Below are 25,680 nucleotides of genomic sequence, written 5' to 3'. Positions count from 1 at the left end.
GTTGGACTGGATTATGAGCAATACTAATGGCAGATTTATTATCACAGAAGAGTCTCATGGGAGCTTCATACTTTATTTTCAAATCATCCAGTATGATCTTCATCCACAACAGTTCACAAACTCCTTGAGCCATGGCTCTAAACTCTGCCTCTGCGCTTGATCTGGCAACTACATTCTGCTTCTTGCTCCTCCATGTAACTAAATTTCCACCCAAGAACATACAATATCCTGTAGTGGATCTCCTGTCAACAATTGACCCTGCATAATCTGCATCAGTATAAACCTCCATAGACAACTGCTCACTCTTCTTGAACAGCAGACCTCTCCCTGGACTTGCCTTCAGATACTGCAAGATTCTATCCACAGCCTGTAAGTGTCTCTCCTGTGGGTCATGCATGAATTGACTGACAACACTAACAGGATAAGCTATGTCAGGCCTAGTGTGAGATAGATAAATGAGCTTCCCCACAAGTCTCTGATATTGAGCCTTATCAACCCTAAGGTCCTCCTCACTACTTCCAATCTTGTGGTTTTGCTCTATAGGCACTCCAATGGGCTTACAACCCAATTTACCAGTCTCTTTGAGAAGATCAAGGACATACTTTCTTTGAGATATGAAAATCCCTTGCTTCGAGTATGCCACCTCCATACCTAGGAAATATTTCAGTTTTCCAAGATCCTTCATTTCAAATTGGGCTGCCAACTGTTTCCTCAGATTCTGCTTCTCAAGTTCATCATTACCTGCAATGATCATATCGTCTACATAGACTAACAGAATAGTGAGTTTACCATTTTGAGTATGTTTGATAAAGAGGGTATGATCACCTTGGCTTTGTTTATAACCCAGAGACACCATAGCATTAGTGAATCTCCCAAACCAAGCTCGGGGTGACTGTTTGAGCCCATATAGGGCCTTCTTCAGTTTGCACACCTTATTTCTTCCTGAAGTAGGGTCATACCCCGGTGGAATCTCCATATACACCTCTTCCTCCAAATCTCCATGCAAGAAAGCATTTTTAACATCAAACTGTTGCAACTCCCAATCAAAATGAGCTGCTAAGGAAAGAATGATCCTTACAGTGTTCATTTTTGCTACCGGAGCAAATGTCTCTTCATAATCAATTCCATAGGTCTGGGTGTATCCCTTTGCAACTAGCCTCGCCTTATACCTGTCAAGTGTGCCATCAGATCGGTACTTCACGGTATAAATCCACCTGCAACCTACTGTCCTCTTGTCATTTGGCTTCTCAACAATCTCCCAAGTTCCATTTTTGTCCAGTGCATGCATCTTTTCATTCATGGCTTGAATCCAGTTCTTATCTTTTAATGCTTCTTGTACTGATGTAGGGACTCTAATAGAGTCAATAGCTGAAATAAAACTCTGATGCTGCACAGAAAGATTTTGAGTAGACACAAACTGGGATATAGGGTACTTGGCACAAGAACGTTTTCCTTTTCGTAAGGCAATAGGTAAGTCATCAAGGTTATGCTCATAGGAATTACTAGGCTCAGGGTTCGCAACACTTACCTCAGGATCAGACGATTGGACTTGTTGTTGGATCAGGACGAGTTTTACTTTCCGCTGGTACTTTATCCTGAACCTGTCAACATTATTCTGATCTGGTACTACTTCAGAACCATTGTCATCATTCTCATCTGGTACTAGTTCAGGACCATTGTCATCATTCTGATTTGGTACTAGTTCAGGACCATTGTCATCATCATCACTGTCCTCAGTGATAGGAATAGAGGAAGGCATCAAGGGATCCTGTAGAAGAGGAATAACAGACAATTCTGGAGACTCAACTTCCTGAGTATTCCCCCCCTGAAGCTGAGGATTGGGATAAAAAGACTCTGATTCTTGAAAAGTAACATCCATGGATATATAGACACGACGACTAGGAGGATGATAACACTTGTAGCCCTTTTTATCTGAGGCATATCCTATAAAGATGCACTTAATAGCCCGAGGATCTAACTTACCCCGATGATGACCGTGAACATGGACAAAGGCGGAACAACCAAATACACGACTTTTAAGACCTGACTTAATGGGCACAGACGGAAAGAAGCTAGTCATAACCTGCACAGGACTAACACTAGATAAAACCCTAGAAGGTAACCTATTAATTAAATAAGCAGCAGTCAAGACAGCTTCCCCCCAATAAAACTTAGGAACATTCATTTGAAAGAGTAAAGCTCGAGTGATTTCAAGAAGATGACGATTTTTCCTTTCAGCAACCCCATTTTGTTGTGGGGTGTCAACACAAGTCAACTCATGAACCACACCATTTTTTGTAAGAAATTCATAAAAATTCTTGTTAACATACTCTTTCCCATTGTCTGACCTTAACCTCTTAATAGGTTTCCCAAACTGTGTTCTAATCATGTGGAAAAAGTTAACAAATTATTGAAACACCTCAGACTTATCTTTCATAAGAAAAACCCATGTAATCCGAGTACAATCATCAATAAAAGTAACAAACCATTTTGCACCAGAAACATTAGAAATGGACGAAGGTCCCCACACATCAGAGTGAACAAGATCAAAAGGTTGAGCACATTTATTATTACTAGGAAGAAAAGTTGAACGATGATGCTTAGAAAACTGACAAACATCACAATGAAAAGATTCGACTGACACTTTTGAAAATAAATGGGGAAACATGGTCCTAAGAATACTAAAAGGAGGATGCCCAAGACGCTTGTGCCGCAACCATATTTGAGAAGTATTCCAGGACTCTGAACTCGTCTGATGACACTTGCTTTCCTCGTGCCGTAGACAGTATAACCCGTCCTGTTCCTTAGCAATCCCAATTATCTGTCCCGTGGCAAGATCCTGAAAAACACCATGTGAGTGGAAAAAGGTTACAGCACAGTTCAAGTCTCGAGTGAGTTTATGGATGGACAAAAGATTGTTAGAAAGCTTTGGGACATGAAGCACATGCTTTAAGGGAAGAGATGGACTAAGGTGAATATTACCACATCCCGTAATCTGGTTTTGGGATCCATTAGCAACAGTGATATAGTGTTTTTCAGGGTAAGTGGAATAAGAAGATAAATGTGAGGGGTGAGGTGTCATATGATCTGTAGCACCAGAGTCAATAATCCAGTCATTTTCAGTACTCAAAGCATTAAGAGATAAGAAGGTAGAACTCTTACCAGTCATTGTGAGAGAACAAGAACCAGAGGGCTTACTCAATGAGTCCATAAAAGCTCTCAGACGCTCCAATTCTGCTTTGCTAAGGCTAGGGACATCTTCTGCTGGTGGTACAGGTGGGACTTCACCATCATTTTCCATGTCAGAAGTTGTGTGATTTGCGCGCCTCTGCGGAGCACCTTTGGACCCCCTCATACGTCTAAGGACGTTTTCCCTTCCATAAAGTTTGAAACAGTACTCTTTGGTGTGACCAGACCTCTTACAATAAGTGCAACGATCATCACGGTTGAAGAGATCATCACGGTTGAAGCGATCATCACGGTTGGGGCGATCATCACGGTTAGGGTGTCCGGAAGAGGTGGATCCTTTTATGGGACCCTTTCCAGAGGCTAAGGTTGAACCATCAACTGATTTTTCTTCCACCATCACTGTCCTCCTAGTTTCTTCACCACGAACTATAAAGAACACCTCTGAGAGAGAAGGGAGTTGCTCTTTACCCAAAACTTGGACCCGAATCGGATCAAATTCAGAGTTAAGCCCAGAGAGAAACTTAAAGATTCGCGCTTTTTCAATAAATTTATTCAATGTTGTGGAGTCAGCATCACACTTCATCTTCAGATTTTGATACTGATCTAATTCAATCCATAGACCATTCAAGGTCCCATAGTAATCTGTCACGGAGAGAGTTCCTTGCTTAGAATTGAAAACTTTATTTTCCAATTCATAACAAGCTGAGAGATCTTGTTTCTTAGAATATGCCTGTGCCAGATTATTCCAAATCTCCTTAGCAGTAGGGAAAAACATATAATTCCGGCTAATTTCCGGAATCATGGAGTACCAAAACCAGGTCATAATAAGAGAATTCTCTTCACGCCATGTGTCATATTGTGGATCAGTTTCAGCAGGGGCTTTTTCTTCAATATAACTGATTTTCTTGCGACTTATGAGAGTGTGACGGATGAGCTCAGACCATTGGAGGTAGTTGCGCCCATCCAAGCGAAAGGAACCTTGTAATACCGGGAGATCTTTGTGGGTCAAAGGTGGAAGAGAGACTTTCACTCCAGAAGTGAGTTTCTCCTTAGGTATGGGAATCTCGTCTCCAGACATACTGAGAGATGTTACTGTAGAAGGGAAACAAGAGGAAAAATAACAGAAACAGAGAAGATTGCACTCTCCTTGAATGGAAGAACCAAAGGCTTCTCAAGAAAAAACACCAACAAAGTGAGGAAACGACCCTCAGAACAAGACCAAAAGGCACGGGGAACCCTCTCTGTGCAATCGGAGTAACGAACAGAGGATGGCAGGCCGGTGATGAAGAGCACAGGCCTCCAAACGGTATAAGCCAACAGTGGCAAAACAGGAAACGTTACCAGATAAAAGGGCCGTAATAAGACGGCTAGGGTTTTTTTCGCAGAAGCAGAACTCCCAAGATCGGGAGCTCTGATACCAACTTGAAAGTAGGAGAAATTGTATTATTACTTCTTAATCAGAATACAAAGGGTAATTACATTATATAGAAGAAGACTAATCCTAAATAAGGAAATAACTAATTATGTACACAATCTCCTAATAAGAGAATAAATCTCCTAATACTGAATATAATCTTCTAATAATAATTCTTATATTAATTCCTTATTTACAACAGTTTCAAACTGTTAGAATATATTGTGTTTGTATTTACTATGCTGCTGCATCAGCTTTTGATTAGTTATGACAGCTGACATATGCAGCTGTTTGTATTCTCCTTTTTATGTCAGCTGTTGGTATTCTCCTATTTATGTCAGCTGTATGTTACAGCTGTTGGTATTCTCCTGTTCTTCTATATAAGGATATCACATCTTCTGTAATCACTCAGATTATCAATAATACATTTTCTGTTATATTTCTATTTCTCTCTTCTCTCTCTCATTGCTTCTCTAATTCTAACACAAACCATTTACGGATTTGTGGAATCAGAAAATGAGAATAGATGCTTAAGCAGAAGGTGAATCACCTACACATGGAGGGGAAGCCACCATAGGTTCCTCGGGACAAGGCCCATAGTGAGAAATGAGGACTGGGCGTGATGAAGGCAGGGGTTCGGCCTTGAGAACAAGGAATAGAAGATATATATGGACAAGGGTAGGGAATAGCTGAATTGGTAATACTTGGGAGATGGAGCCTTGCTAAACTGAGGAGTAGGGAGTGTTTTCAAAGAAAGGGATGCATGCAGACATGCAAAAACAATGTGTGGAAGGAGAACAAAAAGGATATCCTTTTTAAGCCCAAGAATACCCCCAAACAACACATTTGACCAGGAAAAGGACGAGTGCCTTATCTATTAGATCTGGATAATAAAGTATACTGTTAGAGGGCTTAGATGTAGGCCGTTTAGAGCAGCTATCTATAAGATCTCTCTCTACTTTATAACGCAGTCCAATGTTTACACTACTCAGTTAATAAATTCAGAAGATTTCTTCCTAAAGTCGTTCTTTTTTAAAAGAATTTGGATTAGACTTAACTCTACCCAAAAGCTAGAACAGGGGAAAGGGTTGCTCTACAATATATAAGAACTATTTTGGTCACATCCTAGTCAATGTGGGACCTTTAACACACACCCCTCATGCCTTGAGGTGAAGATCTGCAGCATGATGTTCGTTGTATTGGACATCAACGGTAGCCATAAAAATGGATTTGAATAGACTCTAATTCTAATACCATCATATAATTTGGGTTTGACCGAACTCAACCCCAAAAGTGAACTCGTAAGCCGTAAGGTGAGGATTCCTAAAGCTTCAATAAACTCTACGTTGGTCTTATCTCAAGTCAATGTGGACTAGATCGTCTAACTCAACCCCAAAAGGTAGCTCAAGATGAGGATTGTTCTACCCTTAATAAGGACTTATTTAGCCATACCTCTAGTCAATGTGGGCCCTTAACTTTACACCTAGGGTTGGACATCTATAACGTGAAGTCTGCGCTTTGCATGAATGGATATATGCCAGTGACTCAATAAACAGATTTAAGATAGGCACTAATAGTATCTTGAATTTGGGTTAGGCCCAACTCAGCCCCAACAACTAGATCAATGGTGAAGATTTCTCTACCATCTATAAGGACATATTTAGCAATGTTGGACCTTTAAAATTTTCATTTTCTCAATCTTTCTCACAATTTCTAATTTTCTATCAATTAATTTCCAATCATGGCATCACTTCAGAACTTTCTCCTGACCCAAGCCATCGCTTCCGCTTAGCAGTCCATTTTTTTCTAATAATTACAGTCCTCTACACCGATTACTTTTTCCCCACCATTAACATCAAACTTGACAAAACCAAACCCTCTCCTAGAGCAACAAATTGAGGGTGCGTTCAATGCACACAAAGCTACAACAATTCATAGTCATCCAATCTCATATAATGTTCTTTTTTATTGCATTTAATAAAGAGGATTTGTACAATATTTTTATACAAAGGAGAGGAAACCTTTCCTAAATTAAATTCTAATCAACACCTTGATTCTAGGGATTGTGGTTTTCTAAACAAGGAAAACATACAATAAATCAGTTTATAATTAAATTAAATCTAAACAATCAATACCTACTATTTCATCAACATTTCTATCTAAAGTGGATCAAGATTCAGGTTCTGGGTTATTCTGAATGGGAACAACAAGACTCCATTTTGTTCACTTGGCTTTTCTCCTCTCTTTCAAATTCAGTTCTTGCCACAGCTCCCATATGAGCTAAAAACTATCACCAAGGGATTCAATCAGTCATTCATTATATGAAGTTGATAACGACCACTGTCAACACTGTAATTTTGAATCGGTGATCCAGTGCCTTATTGATGTCATCTCAAAGCACTTCAACGGCTTGCTAGAAAAATTCAACTCTATCAATGGTGGTTGTGTTCAATCAGTCTAAGTGTTGCAATATTCTTGGGCCACTTGCTAACTCAGACACAAACTCATTGCTAGGACCAATACCTTCTCAGCAGCCTCAGGGGTTGTTAACAGGACCAGGATCTGTTTGTGGTACAGGAACTTGGTTCCCTGATTCTAGAGCAACACACCATATCACCAATGATTCAACCCTTTTCTCAGACAACAACTCTGTTGCTAGCAGTGATCATGTCCTAATGGGAAATGGTCAAGGTGTGTCTATTAAATCTGTTGGTTCAGCTAGCTTATGGTTCACCTTTTCAACCACACACTTCTCTCACTTAGGAATCTGCTTTTGGTTCCTTCCATCACCAAGAATCGTGTATGCATGAGCAAGTTCGCACAAGATAATGCAGTGTACTTTGAGTTTCATCCTACTATTTGTTTTGTGAAATCTCAGGTCACTTTTGAGGTTCTTCTCCAAGGCAAGATTGACAAGGATGGACTCTACAGAGCACTCTTCTTAGGTTAGATTATGATTTGAGAATTAGAGTGTGTAAAGGGATTTCCCCTTGAAAGGGTTTCGCACTTGCAAAGAAGGTCCACCTTCTAGTTCAAATCCATAAGGATTGTTTTTCATATCCTTATCTCTTTATCTCTTCTATCTCCTTATTTAATTTTCCAGTTTATGTAAATCAGAAAATACCAAAACAATACTCTTTTATCCTTATTCCTCTACTGTTTGGCTGTTAGGATTTACCGATGTCCGATCCTAACAGAAAGTGCTCATGCTAAGTATCAGATGACACTGCCCACCCAAACCACCAGCTTACTTTACACATTCTCTTAAGAGAACACTAGCCCTCAGAGTAGGTATAAGAGCCTATTATAAAAGAAGCAACACATAGTAATATTATCAGGAACATTTCATTCAAGAATGGAACAAATGCAGAGCCTTAAATGTTAATATTGATGACATAAATTGGGAGATCATTTGAAGGTAAAAATATCAGCAATATCAGAGCAAGACTACATATAATATAAATCTATCTTGGGATGATTAGACAGATTAGGTTTACTAGTCAGTAGCATGAAACTTAGTACAGCCCCCTGTTTGCATTAGTTTCTATGTGAAATGAAAATCTTATGTCCAATAAACAATAAATTAAGGCAATCAAATCAAGGGCACGCAATACAAATACTCAAGTGTCATAGGTTCACAGCATGTTACAACATACCCATTATCAACCAGCCAATGCATCATTCCTGCTGTGATACCCTTTGTAGCGGAGAACACTGGAAAAAGGCTATCGGGCGTAACTGGACGGGGATCATATTTACCGAGCACTCCAGCAGAAGTGTCAATAATAACCTTTCCATCTTTGTAGGCACATACCTTTAAGAGATTATGCATAAATTATCAAAACAATTGAATATATGTTTGAGCAATTTGATTGACTCTTGACATCAAATGCTACAACAGCAACAATAAAAAGTGAATAAGAAAGAACAGATCTTAGGTGAACTTATCCATACTCCAAACTCTCGCTCATATATAATATGCATAAAGAGGGAGTATCTAGTGAGAGGGTCTATTTTTATATGAGAGTGAGAGGAAGCAATTTTAACCATTGGATTAAAATTAACGGCTGAGATTATTAGCTCTTAAAAAAGGATCACATGCCTCATCCCTATTTCAAAAGCCCTGTTTTTCTCTTCTACGTTCACCATCACAGCCGCTTCTCAGGTGCATAGGATGGTTTTATAACTTTATTCAATTCATCTATTTTTTTAACTTTCTTCCTCAAATCTGCCACTGCTCGCACTGAGCTATAAGTTTCACACCGCCAGAGGCCAAGAGCTAGAATTTTCAGTTACTCGTAAATGGGTCTTTAACCTATATGAACTGCTTGACAAGTTTCTGCGTTAAAGAGACAAATAATTTCTATTTCATGTGTCTATTTGTCTCAGATCGTGATATCCTTAGCCATGAAACATCCCAATCATCTTTTTTTTAGTCCATGACACCCGTACAACACAATCCGTAATTCGTTGGTATGCTTGAAAATCTACAATGTTTAAGTAAGATGTAAAATTTAATGAATAAAGAAGCTCATGGCACACAAGTTTGAGAAAGAAAGCAAACAGACCATGGGTTCCAATGGGTGTGAAGCTTTGGAAACGTGAGAAGCGGCAGTGATGGTGAACGAAGAAGAGAAAAACAGGGTTTTTGAAAGGGATGAGCCACGTGACTATTTTTAAGAGCCTAATAATCTGGGCCGTTTATTTTAATCTAATGGTTAGAATTACTTCCTCTCACTCTCATATAAAAATAGGCCCTCTCACTAGATACTCCCTATATGCATAAATGCTCAGAACCCACACATCACACATGTTTAACCAAATAGCTGTGTGAAGAAAAATACTTCTCACAATACATACTTATAGAGAGAGAGAAGGGGGGGGGGGGAGAGGGAGAGGGAGGAGGATGGCGAGGGACTTAGAGAGAGAGGGGAGAGAGGGGGGGAAGAGAGAGCTCCAAATAGATGAAATTTCTTTGTCAAGGACGAACTATTCTAAAAGCTTGAACTACACCATGAACAGCCAAATTTGGCTTTTACCTATCCAACACGCCTCTATCCCACACAAGAACCCTTGCTTTAGTTGTGGAAAATATTGTTGATATTTTGCATTTATTTTATGCTGATTTGTTGTATAGTTTTTATTAAAATTAGGGAGGCCTAATTCAACCTAAAAGCTAGCACTTGTTTGGTCACATCTCTAGCCAATGTGAGACTTCTAACAGACCCCCTCACGCTCAGGTAGGAGTGTCAAAGCGGGTTCGGCCCGCGGGGTCAACCCGCAAGCCCGCTAAGAGGGGCGGGTTAGGCCATAAAAATGAACCCGCAATCAAATCGACCTGCCCCTCCCCGCCCCGCAAACATGGCGGGCCAACCCGCATTTTCTTTCTTTATGGTTTCCAAATCTGTGGCTTCTACTGTTAAAAAAAATTCAAGCTGAGTGTGGACCACACAGCCAAGTACACAGCGTTATCCAAATTTGTGTGGACCACAAGGGAACAACATAGTACCAAACTACCAATAGCACTAGGTTGTTCAAAGTGGTAACTTTGAGACTTCTAACACTGACTAAGAAAGCTACGACTTGCACTCTATAAATAGCCCTAGCTATCTCTGTTGTAACTGACTGAAACAGAAATGCAATTTAATTCTAACTAATTTCTCTTTCCTCTCTTTCTCTCTCTCTCTCTCTATGAATCATCTATGTTCTTTTATGGTATCACGAGCTTGATTTTTCGGGGACTCCATGGCTCACGCAGGAACTCTGTCTTCTACTCCGCCGCCGTCACCGCCACATACACCGATTCATGCGCAGCCGCTCAACGCGGTGGCTCCAACGCTGCTCCGCAGCTCAATTCTTCTGTATGCGAATTTTCTGCTCTTGAAGTATTAAATTGAACCGGTGATTATTGACCATTGGTTGCATGTTCTTCTCATGGAACCTTCGATTCAGCCACAATTTCACAATGATGCTGATGATCGTGTTGCTGGAATTCTGAATCCAGGGTATGAAACCTGGGAGCAGCAGGAAGCTCTGTTGTGGTCGTGGCTCCAACCGACAAATCCAGCGCCTGTGCTCACAAAATTTATAGGTTGTAAGTTTTCCTATGAACTTTGGGAAAAACTGCACTCTCACTATCAATCTCAAATTCAGGCTAAGTCATAGCAATTGCGTACTGAATTGAGTTACAATTTGGTCATAAGTTATACAAACTGGAATCTTCACTAGTTTACTTAAAACACATGGGATTCAACACACAGTCACGCAACCACCAAAACGGTGTTGTGGAGAGGAAGCGTCGCCATATAATAGATTTGGGTCTAACCCTTCTTGCAAAGGCTCAATTACCTTACAAATTCTGGGATTTGGCCTTTCAAACTGCAGTGTATCTCATAAATAGACAACCTTCCAAGTCTGTTCAGGGTCACATTCCCAATGTAGCTCTTTTTAACAATAAACCAGTTTATGCTTTTCTCAGAATTTTGGGATGATCTTGCTTCCCTTTCATAAGACCCTACAACACACATAAAATGCATTACATATCTAAAGAGTGTTTATTCCTTGGTTACGCAACCTGATATAAAGCTGGTAAGTGTGTAACACCTGAAGGAGGGATGATCATTTCAAAGGATGTTCTCTTCAATGAATTTTCCTTTCCGTATCTCAAGCTGTTTGAACCACTGTCACCCATCACCTCCTCTACTTCTCCACCTGTTTTAGCTTCCATACCCTTATGCTCAACACCCACACACATAGTGCATCAACAAGAGAATAAAACACAACCATCTTCCTCCCCACATGTTTCAGATTCTAATACTTCAGTGTCTCCGTCTCCGCATGTTTCTGTTTCATCTCCTGCTGTAGCAGGCTCTATTGTTCTTGTCCATTCATCTTCTCATCTGTGTGTTAATTCATCTCCATCTCCACCACAAAATACACACAGTATGGTCATTAGATCTAAGGCTGGTATCTTTAAACCTAGGGTTAACCCCTACACTCTTACTAACCCATATGGCAGATCCTAATTGGAAACAAGCTATGCAAGAAGAACTTTAGGCCTTGCAAAGAAATCAGACATAGAAACTGGTTGATTTGCCTTCAGGGAGACAATCTATAGGTTGAAAATGGGTTTTCAGAATTAAAGAAAATCATGATGGCACGTTTCAGAAGTACAAGGCAGGATTGGTAGCCAAGGGCTTTCACCAACAGCCTGGGTTTGACTACACAGAAACTTTTGCCCCAGTAGTTAAACCAATCACTATCAGAATTCTGCTCACTGTGGCTTTAACTCAAAATTGGGTAATGGAACAGCTCGATGTCAACAATGCCTTTCTAAAGGAAGAGGTCTACATGGACCAACCCCTTGGTTTCAAGGCAACAGGTAGCTCCAAAGTCTGCAAGCTTCAAAAGGCTCTCTATGGCCTGAAACAAGCTCCTAGAGCTTGGTTCACTAGGCTGCATTCAATACTTCGGCAGATGGGGCTCCAAGGCAGCAAGTGTAATCCCTCTCTAGACATTATGTACAGGGCAGATGCAGTTTTTTATGTTCTCATCAATGTAGATGATATAATAGTCACAGGGAGCTCAACTTCTTTGGTCAATCACTTGATCAATCATCTGGATACTACTTTTGCATTAAAGAAATTGGGATCCCTGAATTATTTTCTAGGTATAGAGGTCACAAAGACTAAGACAGGAGGTCTTTTTCTCACTCAAAAGAAATACATCAGAGACATATTGGCAAAAGCAAAAATGCAAGGGTGTAAACCTTATCAAACTCCCACGGTCAGCACCTCTTGTTTGTCTAAACATCAGGCGGTTCCTTTCCAGGATCCAACCTTATACAGATGTATTGTAGGTGCACTGCAATATCTGACCAACACCAGGCCAGAATTAAGTTTCCCAGTCAATAAAGTTTGTCAATTTATGGCTCATCCTCTAGACACACAATGGGAGGATGTAAAGAGAATTCTTAGTTACCTACAAGGTACACTCAATCTAATCTAATTTCTGGACCCAATCTAATTTCAGGTGCTGCTCTCTTTCATGGACCCAATCTAATTTCTTGGTGGTCCAAGAAGCAACAGGTAGTTGCCAGGAGTAGCATAGAGGCTGAGTATAGAAGCTTAGCACATCTCACAACGGAAAAACATTTTTGGGTACGGTCCTTGCTTATTAGCTCAAGGTTTCCATCTCTACTCACTTATACTGTGACAACCAGTCCACAGTAGCTCTGGCTCACAATCCAGTGCTTCATGCAGGACCAAGCATATAGAGCTTGATCTATTCTTTGTCCGAGAGAAGGTTATTCAGAAGCAGATTCAAGTCACACATCTTCCAGCTGATCTTCAAATTGCAGATGATATGACCAAGCCTTTGCCCACAACCAGATTTCTTTTTATTTGAGGAACAAGCTGACAGTTTGTGATGCTGCTCATCACACCCCTGTCTAGCTTGAGGGGGGAGTAATAGAGTATACACTCTATTAGGCTGTTAGTTCCTAGTAACAGCAAGCAATAGCTTGCTGACAAAGCAAGCTATGACTTGCACTCTATCAGCAATTCTTGGGTTCTGTGATACGTATTGAGCAAACAATCCTGATGATAGGCGTTCAACTTCTGGTACATGTCTTTTTCTAGGCCCAAACTTAAGCAGCACGTGGGCAGTAGAACTGAGGCTGAATACCGCAGTAGCCCAGTTCTAGATTCAGTCCTTGTTATAAGAATTACAAGTTAAAACACAAGTTCCTACAATCCTATACGACAACATCAGCACAGTCTCTTTAGCTCATAATCCGGTTCTGCATTCCCGGACTAAGCAAATGGACTTGACCTTTTCTTTGCTGGTTATACATGTTTTTCTTCTGCTCTTAATTATTATTTACTATCTTAATGCTCAAGGTTTTCTCATAACATTTTCTAATCATTAATAATTGAAGTATACTCCCACTAAACTCCTAATATATATAAGCTAACAGGGCATGTATCCAGAAAATCAAATTTTAAATAACAACTAAACAATTACTAATTATCTTATACAAGACGCAAGGATCTTGATAAGAGAATATGTGTATTCTGCTTTTTCTTTTTAGCCAAAGGGAAAACTAATTAATAATTATAAATGAATCAGGTATATCAAAGCAATTCAAGCTTTCGTATACTGTATACCAAATATTAACAAAACCAACATGTACCTGGATCCCAAGTATTTTATCATTATTTGCCAGCTCTATTAAAAGTTGCCTCAGCTTGGCTTCAACATTGGAATGGACTGGTGAATCAAAAATCCATCTATCATTAACTGATGGTCCCCTACTAATATACCTAGCAAGCGAAAAACAGTTCAGCCACAGCGCAGTTCAGCCACAGACGAGACAAGCATGTGGAAGATGCTAATCATTAAAAAAAATCAAAAGACTCACCCACTCAAAACTGATTCTGCAAACGGCCTCATTATGTCCATATATACTATGTGTACGTTCATGGTAGAAGAAAGCCCTACATCCACACCAGGTAACCAAAATATATTATGAGGATCAAATAATCCTTACAGTGGGCATCACAGGGGGAGATAACAGACCTCTTAGAAGATTAAGAACCCTTCCAAATATTACAATATCACCAGGAAATGCATCAACCTGAATATTTTGAAAAATTATAACTACATCTAACATACAATCCGTAGCAAGATTTTGGAACAGCAAAAAAAAAGATGTTTATATCTGAAGTATGAACTCACGGGATTAAAGCGTTTCATTTCTTTCTGGTCAAGGTTCATTTTTTCCTGTATAACCTTCATATTTTTTGTTCTTTGATCGGATAGAGATTGCATTGTTTTCTTCAGTAACAGCAAAATACATTAGCATTAGATAGTAGTTCAACATCTGAACAATAAAGAAAGCAAAGAAAAGTACTTTCAGGTGCTTAAGGCATACATACGTAGGATTCATTTGCTGGCGTCGTTTCACGGAAGAATATAGTCGTTACCTCCATTGCCTGCTCCGGTATGTCCAGACGCAACTTAAGCCCCATTTCAGCAAAGGCAGAGAGAAGGGCCACATGGTCCCCCTATAACAAAAAGACTTACACACTTGGTCATCATTTAAAAGATCATTCAGAGCAATTAAGTCAAACTTGTACCAAACTACCAATAATCACAATCCTAAAAAGTTGTAATACAAAAAAGTGAAAAGTCATTCTAAAAGTAGAAATAAAATAAATATATTGAAACACGGTTAAGGCTTGCTGATCAATCACTTTCTTAGACTGTTGAAACACTGTTATATACTTGCTGATGAATCATTTTCTTAAAGCTGTTCAAACATTGTTCAGGCTTCAGATTTGGATTTTGTAGGCATTTGTAAACTGTGAGTGTGAATTAACAAAAGCAATTTATAATTGAAACCAGTAATTGAAGATTGTTGAAAGTAGTTGATAGAAGTTTGAGAGAGAGGGAAAAACGGATGAGAAATCTGAAAATCTGCTATCCATTATTACAAGCTGAACTAGCAGCTTATTACACTATATATAGAAGCAACAGGACATGGGCTATTATAACAGAAACTAAACTGAACTAAAGCTTCTACAAGAAGCTAGAATAATACTAAAATACAACTAATACCGCATACAAAACATCTATTCTAACATAGATATGGATGCAGGACCCCACAAATCACTGTATATTAACTCAAAAGGAAGATACCAGTGTGAAGACAATTGAGATAGAAATCTATGAGATTTTCCAATACAAGAAGTACAAAATTTAACTATATCTTCATTACAGTGAGGAAAATTACAAGTAAGGACACGCTTTAATCTATGCGACCTTTGATTTCAGGTTCAACCTGTTGCATCAAGAGAAGATAGTTGGAATCGGTCAATTTCTCAGAGATGGAGAACAACAATGGAGGAGGATGATGATTCCACGAATTTCCCAGTGGTGGAGGTCGCAGATTAGTGCAAAGTGGATCACTTCTGACCGGATCTTCTTCAGCCATGGCAGAGCCAAGAAAATCAGCTCACAATACCAAATTAGAGTTGAGAGAAACTAACTCTAACAGAAAATGAAGCTTCTTTATATTCATTCCAATGATAATACTGAGTGCAGAATGGTCTATGTTAAGACCAACAGAATCAGTTATGAGAAGAGTCTTAGAGAAGACTCCTGCTGATGTAAGCACTCACTAACAACTAACACTATTGACTATACTTATAATGATAAAACCCTTGGGAGAACCATACAACAAAAGCTATCCGATCTAGTTGGAGAGCCCAAGGCTTTATAAACCCCCCATTTGAATCTCACACATCCCATGTGGGACCTAAGTCTCATAGCTTGCAATTGGTTCCGAACAGTTTGGTTTGGTAATGGCATACGCATTTCTAACACACCCATTTAAAACCTAACTTGCAATCTTGCACTAGAGAACAATTGGTTCCGAACAGTTTGGTTTGGTAATGGCATACGCATTTCTAACACCCATTTAAAACCTAACTTGCAATCTTGCACTAGAGAACAAAGCTCAGCTCAACATCCATGATTCTGTTCTACTCAGCTCCTCATTTAAAGAACGGACAAAATTGAGGACATGATTATCAAAGTTTAACCCAAGTTGTGGAAAAGTAGCCTCAACAACACTGTCAAAATTAATCAGCCAAAAATTTCAAGGTATGTTACTAGTAATAGTAGGTGAAAGCCAAACAAATTTATCAAAAACAACACCATTTAATGTTACTTACACTAAGATCAAAAAAACTATTACTTGCAGAGGTTCATCTAAACTTTGGCCTGAGAAATAACATTCAATTACAAAACCGAACCCTTTTGAAGCAAGGATAGGATAGGCTAGGTGCTCAACTCAGAGCCTAATGTATAACCATTAAATTCTAAGATCCCATGTTCTAGAAAAAAAAATTTATAAGCACTAAATTAACAAAGTATATGGTCTTGCTAGTCTCCATATAACCATGAAAAAGCACAAAAGCCAGAACCAACCTCAGTTGACGCCAGAAACATCTTTGCAAGTGCTTGCTTAATGGTGGTTGATAGTTTCTTTGTAAGCCCAAAGTCAAGTAAAATGGGACGATGTGGAGATTCCTTGCTTACAAGAAAATTTCCTGCAACAATTCCAGTAAGAGAAAATGAAATAATCAGAAAGATATGCAAAAAGCATCATAAAATTTCTACAATAATTTGAATATCAAGAGAAAATGAAATAATCAGAATGTTAAACAAAAAACATCATAAAATTTCTACAATAATTTGAATAATATCATGCATGTCAACATAACAGACACATGCACATGCATAAACCAGTGCAAGTGCGCACACACATATGCCCATATGCCACACTGTGTGTGTGTGTGTGTGCGCGCGTGTGTGTGTGAGAGAGAGAGAGTATACCTGGATGAGGATCACCATTGAAAAATCCATCAACATATATTTGGTGGGCATAGGCACGAGTAATCTCCTCAACAATATTTTGTTTATTTACTCCATAAGCTTCCAGTGAGTCTAAATCATTCAACCGAATGCCATCCATGTATTCTAAAACAAGGACTTTTTCTGTAGACTATCATTAGAAGCAACCAGATTATATAAAGAGGATAAATTACAAGGAAATGAAGAAGAAAACGATGAATGAAAAGGAACCACATTTCATTTCGAACCTGAAAAAACTTCAGTTACCAAAAGAGACACGTGATAATTTATGCACGGACAAGACGTAAAAGACTTCAATTATCAACCATGTGAAAATTTGCTCTTAGACAAGACGTATGGACACATGTACAAAAGGTAACTAACATGTAACTATGGAGAAAAACTGTTTAATTATTGTGGTATGGGAAATTGTAGGGAATTGTGTAAAATTTCTGGTTAATTCTACTCCCATAAAGAAAATAGAGAATATTTGAACGTGCAGTAATTTGGAAACACTTGTTTTATACATTTTTTCCATACTATTCTGTTATGCCCCCATTTTTAAACTATCATTACGTTTAAATATTTCAATGATATGATTTTGTAGGCAAAAGATACCTGAATTACGTCTGGGATCAACACATCCACTCTATTGGAACTAATATTTCCATCATACTTGTTTCTGCAGCCAAGATTTTTAGCCACTGTCCTAGTATTTTCTACACAACCAAAAGTAAGGGAAAAACTTGTGAGAATGGACAAAAGTAATCAACTGTCAAAGCTAAAATGAGTCTAGAGAGATTAGACACAAATGTTGAACCAGACAACCACGCCCCTCTTTTTCCCGGCACACAGAAAAAAAAGGCAAGCAAAAGAAGAAATTATAGCAAAGGCTGTAATTGTGGTAGATTTATTTATTCATCTATTTTAGATAATTTTGCAAACCATGCATAAAATGGGGGTAAGCCTATATATACAACAAATGTCATTACGATCCAGTAGTAAAAGTTATCAACTCTGGTACAAAAAATCTACAAGACTGAGCTGCCCTCTAGAAACTCCTCAAGTTGAATTATAAACATTGATCTTGCCAACATGTGACAAATATAATAATTAGTTTATTCCCATCAAGGGTTCTAGGTCCTAGCAAAGATATCAGCTACTTATTTTTGGGTAACATGTTACTAGTGGCAATAAAATCATGTTATGTCTTTAATATAATAAAATGATAATCAGCTCCTACTATCTTGTTCCCTCATAAAAAATTAGGTTCGAGATACCTTAAGGGTTCTCCTAAACGGGTTTGTCATTGAAAACAGAGAACATACTAATATCGTCACACATGTAAATGCGGATTGAGCTGGTTGCCCAAGTGATATCGATCAACTTCAGCATATTGTGTGCTTATCAGGGTTGCTAATGGCGGATAGCGTAGTGTAGCGGCAAGCCCAAAAAACGCTATTTCGAGCGCTATTGCGGCGCTATAGCAGCAAATAGCACAAATAGTGGTGAATAGTGGAGTAGCGGTGAGCCCCCAAGGCGCTACGCTATAGGCTATTGCGCCGCTATAGCGCGCTATTAACAAGCCTGGTGCTTATTGAAGGTAATCTTAACGCTTGGAAGATCAAGAAGCAGAATGTTGTTTCTAGATCGAGTGAAGAGGCAGAGTATTGAACTATAGCCTTTACTAACTCATATGACAAAAACAACTTCTTCTAAGTTATGCTCTGTAAAATAGGGTCCCTGAGGATTACTTGTGATAATCAAACAGCCTTATACATGGTCTTTAATTCTATCTTCCATGAGCGGACTAAACATATGGACATCAACCATTTTATCCATGAGAAGCTTGTATATGGAGAAATTGCTAAGTCATTTGTGAACGCTAATGTCATGTTAGCAAATATTCTTACTAAGTCACTTTGAGGTCCAAGGATATCATATATTTGTGACAAACTTGGTGAACTATCTTAAAGGGAGCGTTGAAATTTAATTGTTTAATCAGATTGATTATTTATGGATTTTTATTATATATTTATGTAGATCAGGAATAAATTGTAACTATTTTATGTAATCGCTAAAATTAAGGGATTTAGTTCGTATTGATGTATCATAAAGTCAAAACCTCTATAACATTCAGGCATTCAGCTTAATCCAAAATTAGTTTTAACAAGTTTATTTTCCATAGTGAGTAATACTGTTAAGATGTATGAAAGACATAGCACCACTATTGACCATTCAACTAAAAGCTTAAGATTTTAAGAGATTTGGTTTCTAACATGATATAAATACTAGAGCTGCCCAATAGTTTCTCAACATATCAGTTAAAAGGTGTCCTTATGAAGCACTGATAAACATCGAAGAGAAGCCACAAAAACATTGCTGCCCATGACAGATCTAAGTAAATAAAACTACTTGATAATCCAAGTATCAAGCACATATATAGACCTACAACGTCAAAATTTATAGAAGATCTAAAAATACCAGCTTCATGATTGAAGTCAAGTTCTTTGGGAGCTTCTTTGCACCATTCATCAATCATAGGATTGAAGTTATATTGTGGCTCAGCCCATGCAATCCAGTCAACAATAGACTTTGCATTTTTTAAGTCCTGAAAAGGCAACGTAGGTCCAAAAACTATTGAAGTCTCCCTTGACCGTTTAATTCATATATCACAACGGACAAAACAAGCAAACCTCCAATATGACTGTCTTGACAGAATCATGTTGTACTTTCACAACCACCTCCTGTCCATTGAGCAAAGTTGCACGGTGGACTTGAGCTATCTGCATAGAGTGTGTGGCTCAAATAGGATTGACTCAACTCAGGCGAGGGAAATACTTAAATTATAAAGATGATTTAAGTCGAATAACCATCCTCTAGTAGCAAAAAATTCTCAGGAGTCAATGGTCTTACCGATGCTGTTGCCAAAGGTTCATTGATAAAAACAGAAAATAGCTCATCCATTGATTTCCCCAACTCTTTCTGTATCGTGCCATAGACCTTGCAAACATAAACTACATTGAGAAAAGTCTAGTGGACAGATGGCGACAGTAGGAAAAAAATTGAAATTCTTATGTTGATTAGCAAATGAAGGCCCCTTATTCTTGATCATGGATTGTGAAGTCCAAACTCCAAACTAACAAGTTTATTTTCATCAAACAAAGTGTGCATTACACAGTCCATTCAATGTAGCTTAAAAATGAGAAACATTATTTTCTTATCAAACCTAATAGGCTTATACAGTAAATCATTTCCGAAAAGCATATTTCTTGTCTTCGATTTCTTAAACTTAAGTATCATTATTTATAAAAAAAACATTAAGAGAATAACCTCTTCCAAGGGGCGAGGAGGAAGAGAGTCCTGTAACTGCTTCAGAAGACGTATATAAGCTGCAGGAAGCACATCTGCACGTGTTGACATATATTGCCCAAGTTTCACCCACAAACCTTCCATCTCTAGTATCAAATTTAGAACCCGCTTAGCATTGCGCTCATGAGCCTTCTCCCACAGTACAGGTTGTCTAGATTTGTTAGTCCATTTCTCTCGTTGTTGTACACCCTACAGAGACAAATAACAGAAAGTAAGAAGTGTAATTTAATTATATGGACAAAAAAACAAAAGAAATTTGAGCAACCGTTGTAGCTTACCTTATAATCTAGGTATATTGCTAAGGCCATGGTGAATACTCTAATACGTCTTCTGTAAATGTTTCCCCACCCCATTCTCACAGGCAACCTAAAACACGGAATGAAGGTTATTTTAAGGCCAAAGAGACCGATGTGGAAGAGTGACCAGATTGTAAAGAAGAACGTCGGACATTAACAGATAACAGAAAACACTAGGAAAGAATCAAAGGAAAATCCTACAAAAAAGATACATATTTATCGTATATACCAATGTTATTAATCGGACAGCAGCACGGCAGTAAGCCCAAAATAAGCCATATTTACAAGGCAGATAATGTTGCCGTGTATACCTGAAGCATGGTGGCTGATAAATTATAGTCTTTAATATATAGAAAATGAGAAAAGGAATACAGAGAGTATAATTGTTTTTGTATAATATATTGAATGTAATCTTACAGAAGACAAAGCCCTTCCTAGTTTATAGTAATGGGTAGACTCCTAATTCTAGTTAACTAGGAAACAAATTAAGACTCCTAATCATAATGAAATAAAGAAACAAATCAATATTAATAAAGAAATAAAGAAACCAATCCTAAATAATAATCCAATTACCTTAAATTAATCTTAAGATATGATCATGATATTATAACATATCTTCTATATTCTAACACTTCCCCTCAGATAAAGCTTACTTAGCTTTAACCTTGTTACAAAAGTATCCTCAAGAAAAGAAAATAGAGGTGTTTGATTAATTATCTTGCATGGCCAAACTGATTCGCTACGACTGTCACGGGACAGTTAATTCAGCAAGTAAAAGTAGTAACCATTAGAATAAAAGACCAACAAAAACTCACCCAAAAACAAAAAAGGGCTGAAGCAACATTGATAGACTGAAGTAGAACTACTGAGAATTGTATTATTCCAGAACCTTAATCCCAATTGGGAATAGGAATTGGTACAAGCACTGGGAATTTCGAGAGTCCCAATTCTCTCCACAATTTTCCAGTTCCAGAACTAACTAACTCACTGACAGTTCTAATTCACTATTTATATCCCCCTTTGTAACTGTTTTTCCCACTAACAGTTATAACAACCTAACTTCCACATGGCAAAATCTAACTAACCCTCTATTTTTCCCCTTCTTTGATAGACTTTAGTGAACAGGTCTATCCTCTCACAACCTGGAAAATCTTGCCACTGCACCAACACCTCCCTTCCTCCAGCTGGAGTCTCTCTATAGGACAAAACAGAAGCTGGCAGAACCTGCAGAACCAAGTCATCTGTCAACATAGGAGGCAAAGTCTGAGCTGTCATGGATCCTGAAACTGACTTCTCCAACAAGGATAAATGAAAAACTGGATGCACACGACTTTCAGAAGGCAAATCCAATCAGTAAGCTACCTGAACAACCCTCTCCAGGACCTTAAAAGGACCGTAAAACCTAGGGCTCAACTTCTGATTCTTCCTCTGAGCTAAATTTTGCAATTTGTAAGGCTGCAATTTAAGGAAAACCCAATTACCCACTTGATAGTCCACATATCTCCTATGCTTATTTGCTTGTGCCCTCATCTGATCTTGAGCCTTAAGAAGATTGCCCCTCAATTCCAGCAATAATGCATCTCGTTCTTCTATCAACATATTCACTGCTTCCACTTTAGAAGGAATTGTAGTCCCTTTCAGAATTCCAGGTGGAATAGAGAAAACAAAAGCTTGGTGCAAAGAAAAGCCGTGAAACAGAGAAGACAAAGCACACAAACACATCCTAGAAGTACTCCAATTAGCGAAATACAAGGAAGTGAAACCAACAACCACAAGACTAAACAAGCTTCCTAACAAACAAGAGACTATCTCAATGAATTAGTTAATTATGAACTAATCAGTCAGTTTGTTAGTTGTGAGTTTAGGTATCTAGTTAGTGAGTTTGCTAAACTCGCTTCTCCTGTAATTAAAATACATCACTGTATTCTGTTTCATTCAATTAAATTCAGTTCATTTTTCTCAAATTCTCTCTCTAATATTTCTCTTCAGTGATTGAAATTATATCAACGCCTTTACTGGCCGAGTGATGAGAAATTTGATCTCTGCCACCCCATTTTTTTTTCACTACAAGTTAGAATGAACATATGGATTACCCATGCTTTAAACCTGGAGGGCTTGTGTCAAGGGGCCCATTACAAATAAAATATGACCATTCACGAGCATTCACCTAATTACTTAACCTTTTCTGAGAGTTAGTCCTTAACATCCAAGATCCTTAAGAAGTAAAAAGGCATTAATGCCCTAGATAACATTTTAACATCTATTAATACACTCCCTTAGAGTTTGGGCTCAGCCTAACTCAACCCCAAAAGCCAAAGTAAGGGTGAGGAGTTCCCTATCTTTATATCCTTTTTAAGGTCTATTTTAGCTCAGCATAACCCTATCATCATACCAAGGGTAGACATCTAGAGTGTGAAATTTGTAAAACTGGACATATGTCAATGACCCAATAACAGATCTAGGTAGACTCATGTCCCATCTTAGAATTTGTGTTATGCCTAACTCAACCCTAAAAGCTACCTCGTCGGGTGAGAATTTCTCAAGTCTTTATAAGCTCTACTTTGACCATATTTCTAGTCTATGTGAGACTTCAACATACTCCATTGTTGAATTCCCACCAAACAGCCCATGGAAAGCTGTTAGAATGTAAGTTGTATTCATGTTATATCCTTCTCATTTTTTTTCGGTTAGTAATTTGTTAGGATTGCTTAGCTGTACAGTTTTCTCCTATACACAGTTAGTTTGATGTTAGTCAATAGTTGTATGCAGTTAGAGGAACTCAGTCTTACATATAAACTCTTTGCTGATCATTCAGCATTTATCCAATGAATCAGACAAATCTATCACACTTATGTTTGAAGGAATCAATTACACACCGCAAACCAGTGTTATCATTTGCGTATGGCGGGTCATGGCGGAAAGCCAAAATACCGCCATAATTCTATGGCGGATATGGCGGACGCCATGACAGCCTTAATAAATAATTATAGATATAAAAAGTATACAATACAACAATTATCTATAAAAAAAATTATATATATATATATACACAATTATTCATACACACATTAAAAAACCTGGATAATGCAATTATACAATACAGCAAATAAAAATTCTGCTAACTAGTAACAACTTATTTCATCAGATATAGGCTCAATATCAAAGATATAGATAGATAGATATTAAGTCCCATACACCCAGCAAAAGGTTAAGTCTTTCAACAGAGAAAACAGTACCTGAGAGCTTGATCGAGCAGAAATGCGGTGGCCGGAGACCGGTGGTCACGCGGCAGCAGGTGGTCGGGAATGGGCGGAGCGGTGCTGGAAGTGGGTTGGGCAGGAGCTATGGAATAGTGAAAGTGAGAGAATTGAGTGAGATTGGGTGGAATTAGGGTTCCAATTCTGAATTTGGGGGGATTAACACTGTTTTCTTGGGTTGAAAATGACGGGAAAGAAAAGGGAAGCGAGTGATTATGTGTGATTACGGTTACCATGGAAAGTTGTTCAAAATGGAAAACTGAAACAGGGGGCCCACATAAAACTTTCCACACGGAAATGTGCGAAGAAAACTGGAAAAGAAGATGTTTCCTATTATCCTTTGGCCTTTGTGTCGCTTTTAAAATATTATCGAGTATTGCTTACTACATTCGTTCCTTATTAATTATCTACTTTGAATAAAAAAAATTGTTTTAAAATATCTAATTATCTATCCACTTAGAGTTTTAAGAGAGCAATTTAGATGTTTTTCCAAGAAATGTCCGTGCAGGAATAATAAATGAGGAAAGATAAAATGCATTTTAAATGGTGAAATAGGAAAACAAATATTCCCTCCGTTCCTGATTTTTTGTTGTTTAAGGTTATGCGCATTGTTTAAAAGTGCAATCATTGATATATTTGTTGACATAAACACTCTTATTTAATGTCGAGTTAAAGTGAAGAAAGAAAACGATAGTTATTGATTAAGAAACTTGTTATGAGAGGCTGGTCAACTATCAAGACCAAGAGGTCGACCCAAAAACGCACTTTATTTCATTTCTATTCCCAAGGTCAGAGAGGGGTATGTTATATTCCCATGGAAATGCAATTTAAATTTGAAAGTAACTTACCATTTCTACAATTTCATCACATGTTTTTAATTTTAAATTTTTTAAATTAAATAAAATTCAAAAATATTGACAAGAATGTAAAAAACCTACCAAACACATTTACACAATTTACTCGAGAGTAAATTATATCTAGGAACATAGCATTCCAGAGAATATAATTTCATAGTTTCTACCAAACGCCCCCCGTAGTACTTCAATTTGTTTTATTTTGTTATATAAAAAACCATAATCATTAAAAAATGAGTTTTTCAGCATACATCTTAATGGTAGAAAAGTCACAACTGAATTTTATTAATTATTCTAATGTCATTAAAAATCATTAAATATCAAATTAATGTAGTAGTTATTTTTGAAAAAAATTTAACTTTTGTTAATTATTCTAATGTCATTAATAACTATTAAATGCAATAATAATACATCTACTAATTATAGTACGGGAAAGAAACTTATGGAAAAAGATATAGAATGAGGGGGTGACACTTGTCGAAGTTGCCATTTTTTGGTTCGGAAATAATATATATATAGTAGGGATGAGCATCAGTCGGATTTGGTCGGTTTCGGGCCCAAAAATCCAAACCTGACCAAAACCGAAAACACCATATCCTAAACCGTCACCGTCCGTTTGGTTGGTTTGTCTCTCCATGGGAAGATATAGATATAGCTTTGCAACGATGACTGGGATAGATAGAGGGCACTGGCCTTGGGGGGAAAATAAAATAAATGAAGTAATGCTACATTTGGAGAGGAAGAGACGAAGACAAGCATAGAGATATAGATCTGAAATCTAAAGATTGAATGTTCTAGACTACTATGGCTTTGTTATCAAAACTTATATACACTATATGTATTAATGTTTTATAATTTAAATGAATTCTACGTATGAG

At 37.9% G+C, this 25,680-nt stretch overlaps 1 protein-coding gene and 1 long non-coding RNA gene across 2 annotated transcripts in view; both read right to left on the bottom strand.

Annotated features, from left to right (window-relative positions):
* The window catches only part of LOC130747070 (uncharacterized), a 29,101-nt gene extending 4,867 nt beyond the window's left edge, over positions 1 to 24,234 (bottom strand). The window contains exons 1-15 of the mRNA XM_057558823.1: positions 23,928 to 24,234; positions 20,674 to 20,761; positions 20,357 to 20,584; positions 19,940 to 20,026; positions 19,720 to 19,809; positions 19,508 to 19,634; positions 17,642 to 17,742; positions 17,006 to 17,174; positions 16,598 to 16,719; positions 14,542 to 14,670; positions 14,342 to 14,440; positions 14,183 to 14,240; positions 14,025 to 14,100; positions 13,797 to 13,926; positions 8,260 to 8,417 (exon numbers count right to left, since the gene is read on the bottom strand). Of these exons, the coding sequence (XP_057414806.1) occupies positions 8,260 to 8,417; positions 13,797 to 13,926; positions 14,025 to 14,100; positions 14,183 to 14,240; positions 14,342 to 14,440; positions 14,542 to 14,670; positions 16,598 to 16,719; positions 17,006 to 17,174; positions 17,642 to 17,742; positions 19,508 to 19,634; positions 19,720 to 19,809; positions 19,940 to 20,026; positions 20,357 to 20,584; positions 20,674 to 20,761; positions 23,928 to 24,184 (1,919 nt within the window). The 5' untranslated portion in view covers positions 24,185 to 24,234. The remainder of the gene's footprint in view (positions 1 to 8,259; positions 8,418 to 13,796; positions 13,927 to 14,024; positions 14,101 to 14,182; positions 14,241 to 14,341; positions 14,441 to 14,541; positions 14,671 to 16,597; positions 16,720 to 17,005; positions 17,175 to 17,641; positions 17,743 to 19,507; positions 19,635 to 19,719; positions 19,810 to 19,939; positions 20,027 to 20,356; positions 20,585 to 20,673; positions 20,762 to 23,927) is intronic.
* On the bottom strand, positions 21,544 to 22,304 carry LOC130730579 (uncharacterized). Its single transcript, XR_009016481.1, has 2 exons — positions 22,054 to 22,304; positions 21,544 to 21,915 (listed from the first exon to the last, which is right to left on the bottom strand). It is a non-coding gene; the product is annotated as an uncharacterized LOC130730579 (long non-coding RNA).
* Positions 24,235 to 25,680: the final 1,446 nt, after the last annotated feature.

Source organism: Lotus japonicus, chromosome 1, assembly GCF_012489685.1.
Source record: "Lotus japonicus ecotype B-129 chromosome 1, LjGifu_v1.2".
NCBI classification, from domain to species: domain Eukaryota; kingdom Viridiplantae; phylum Streptophyta; class Magnoliopsida; order Fabales; family Fabaceae; genus Lotus; species Lotus japonicus.
This window is presented reverse-complemented; position numbering and strand designations above follow the sequence as displayed.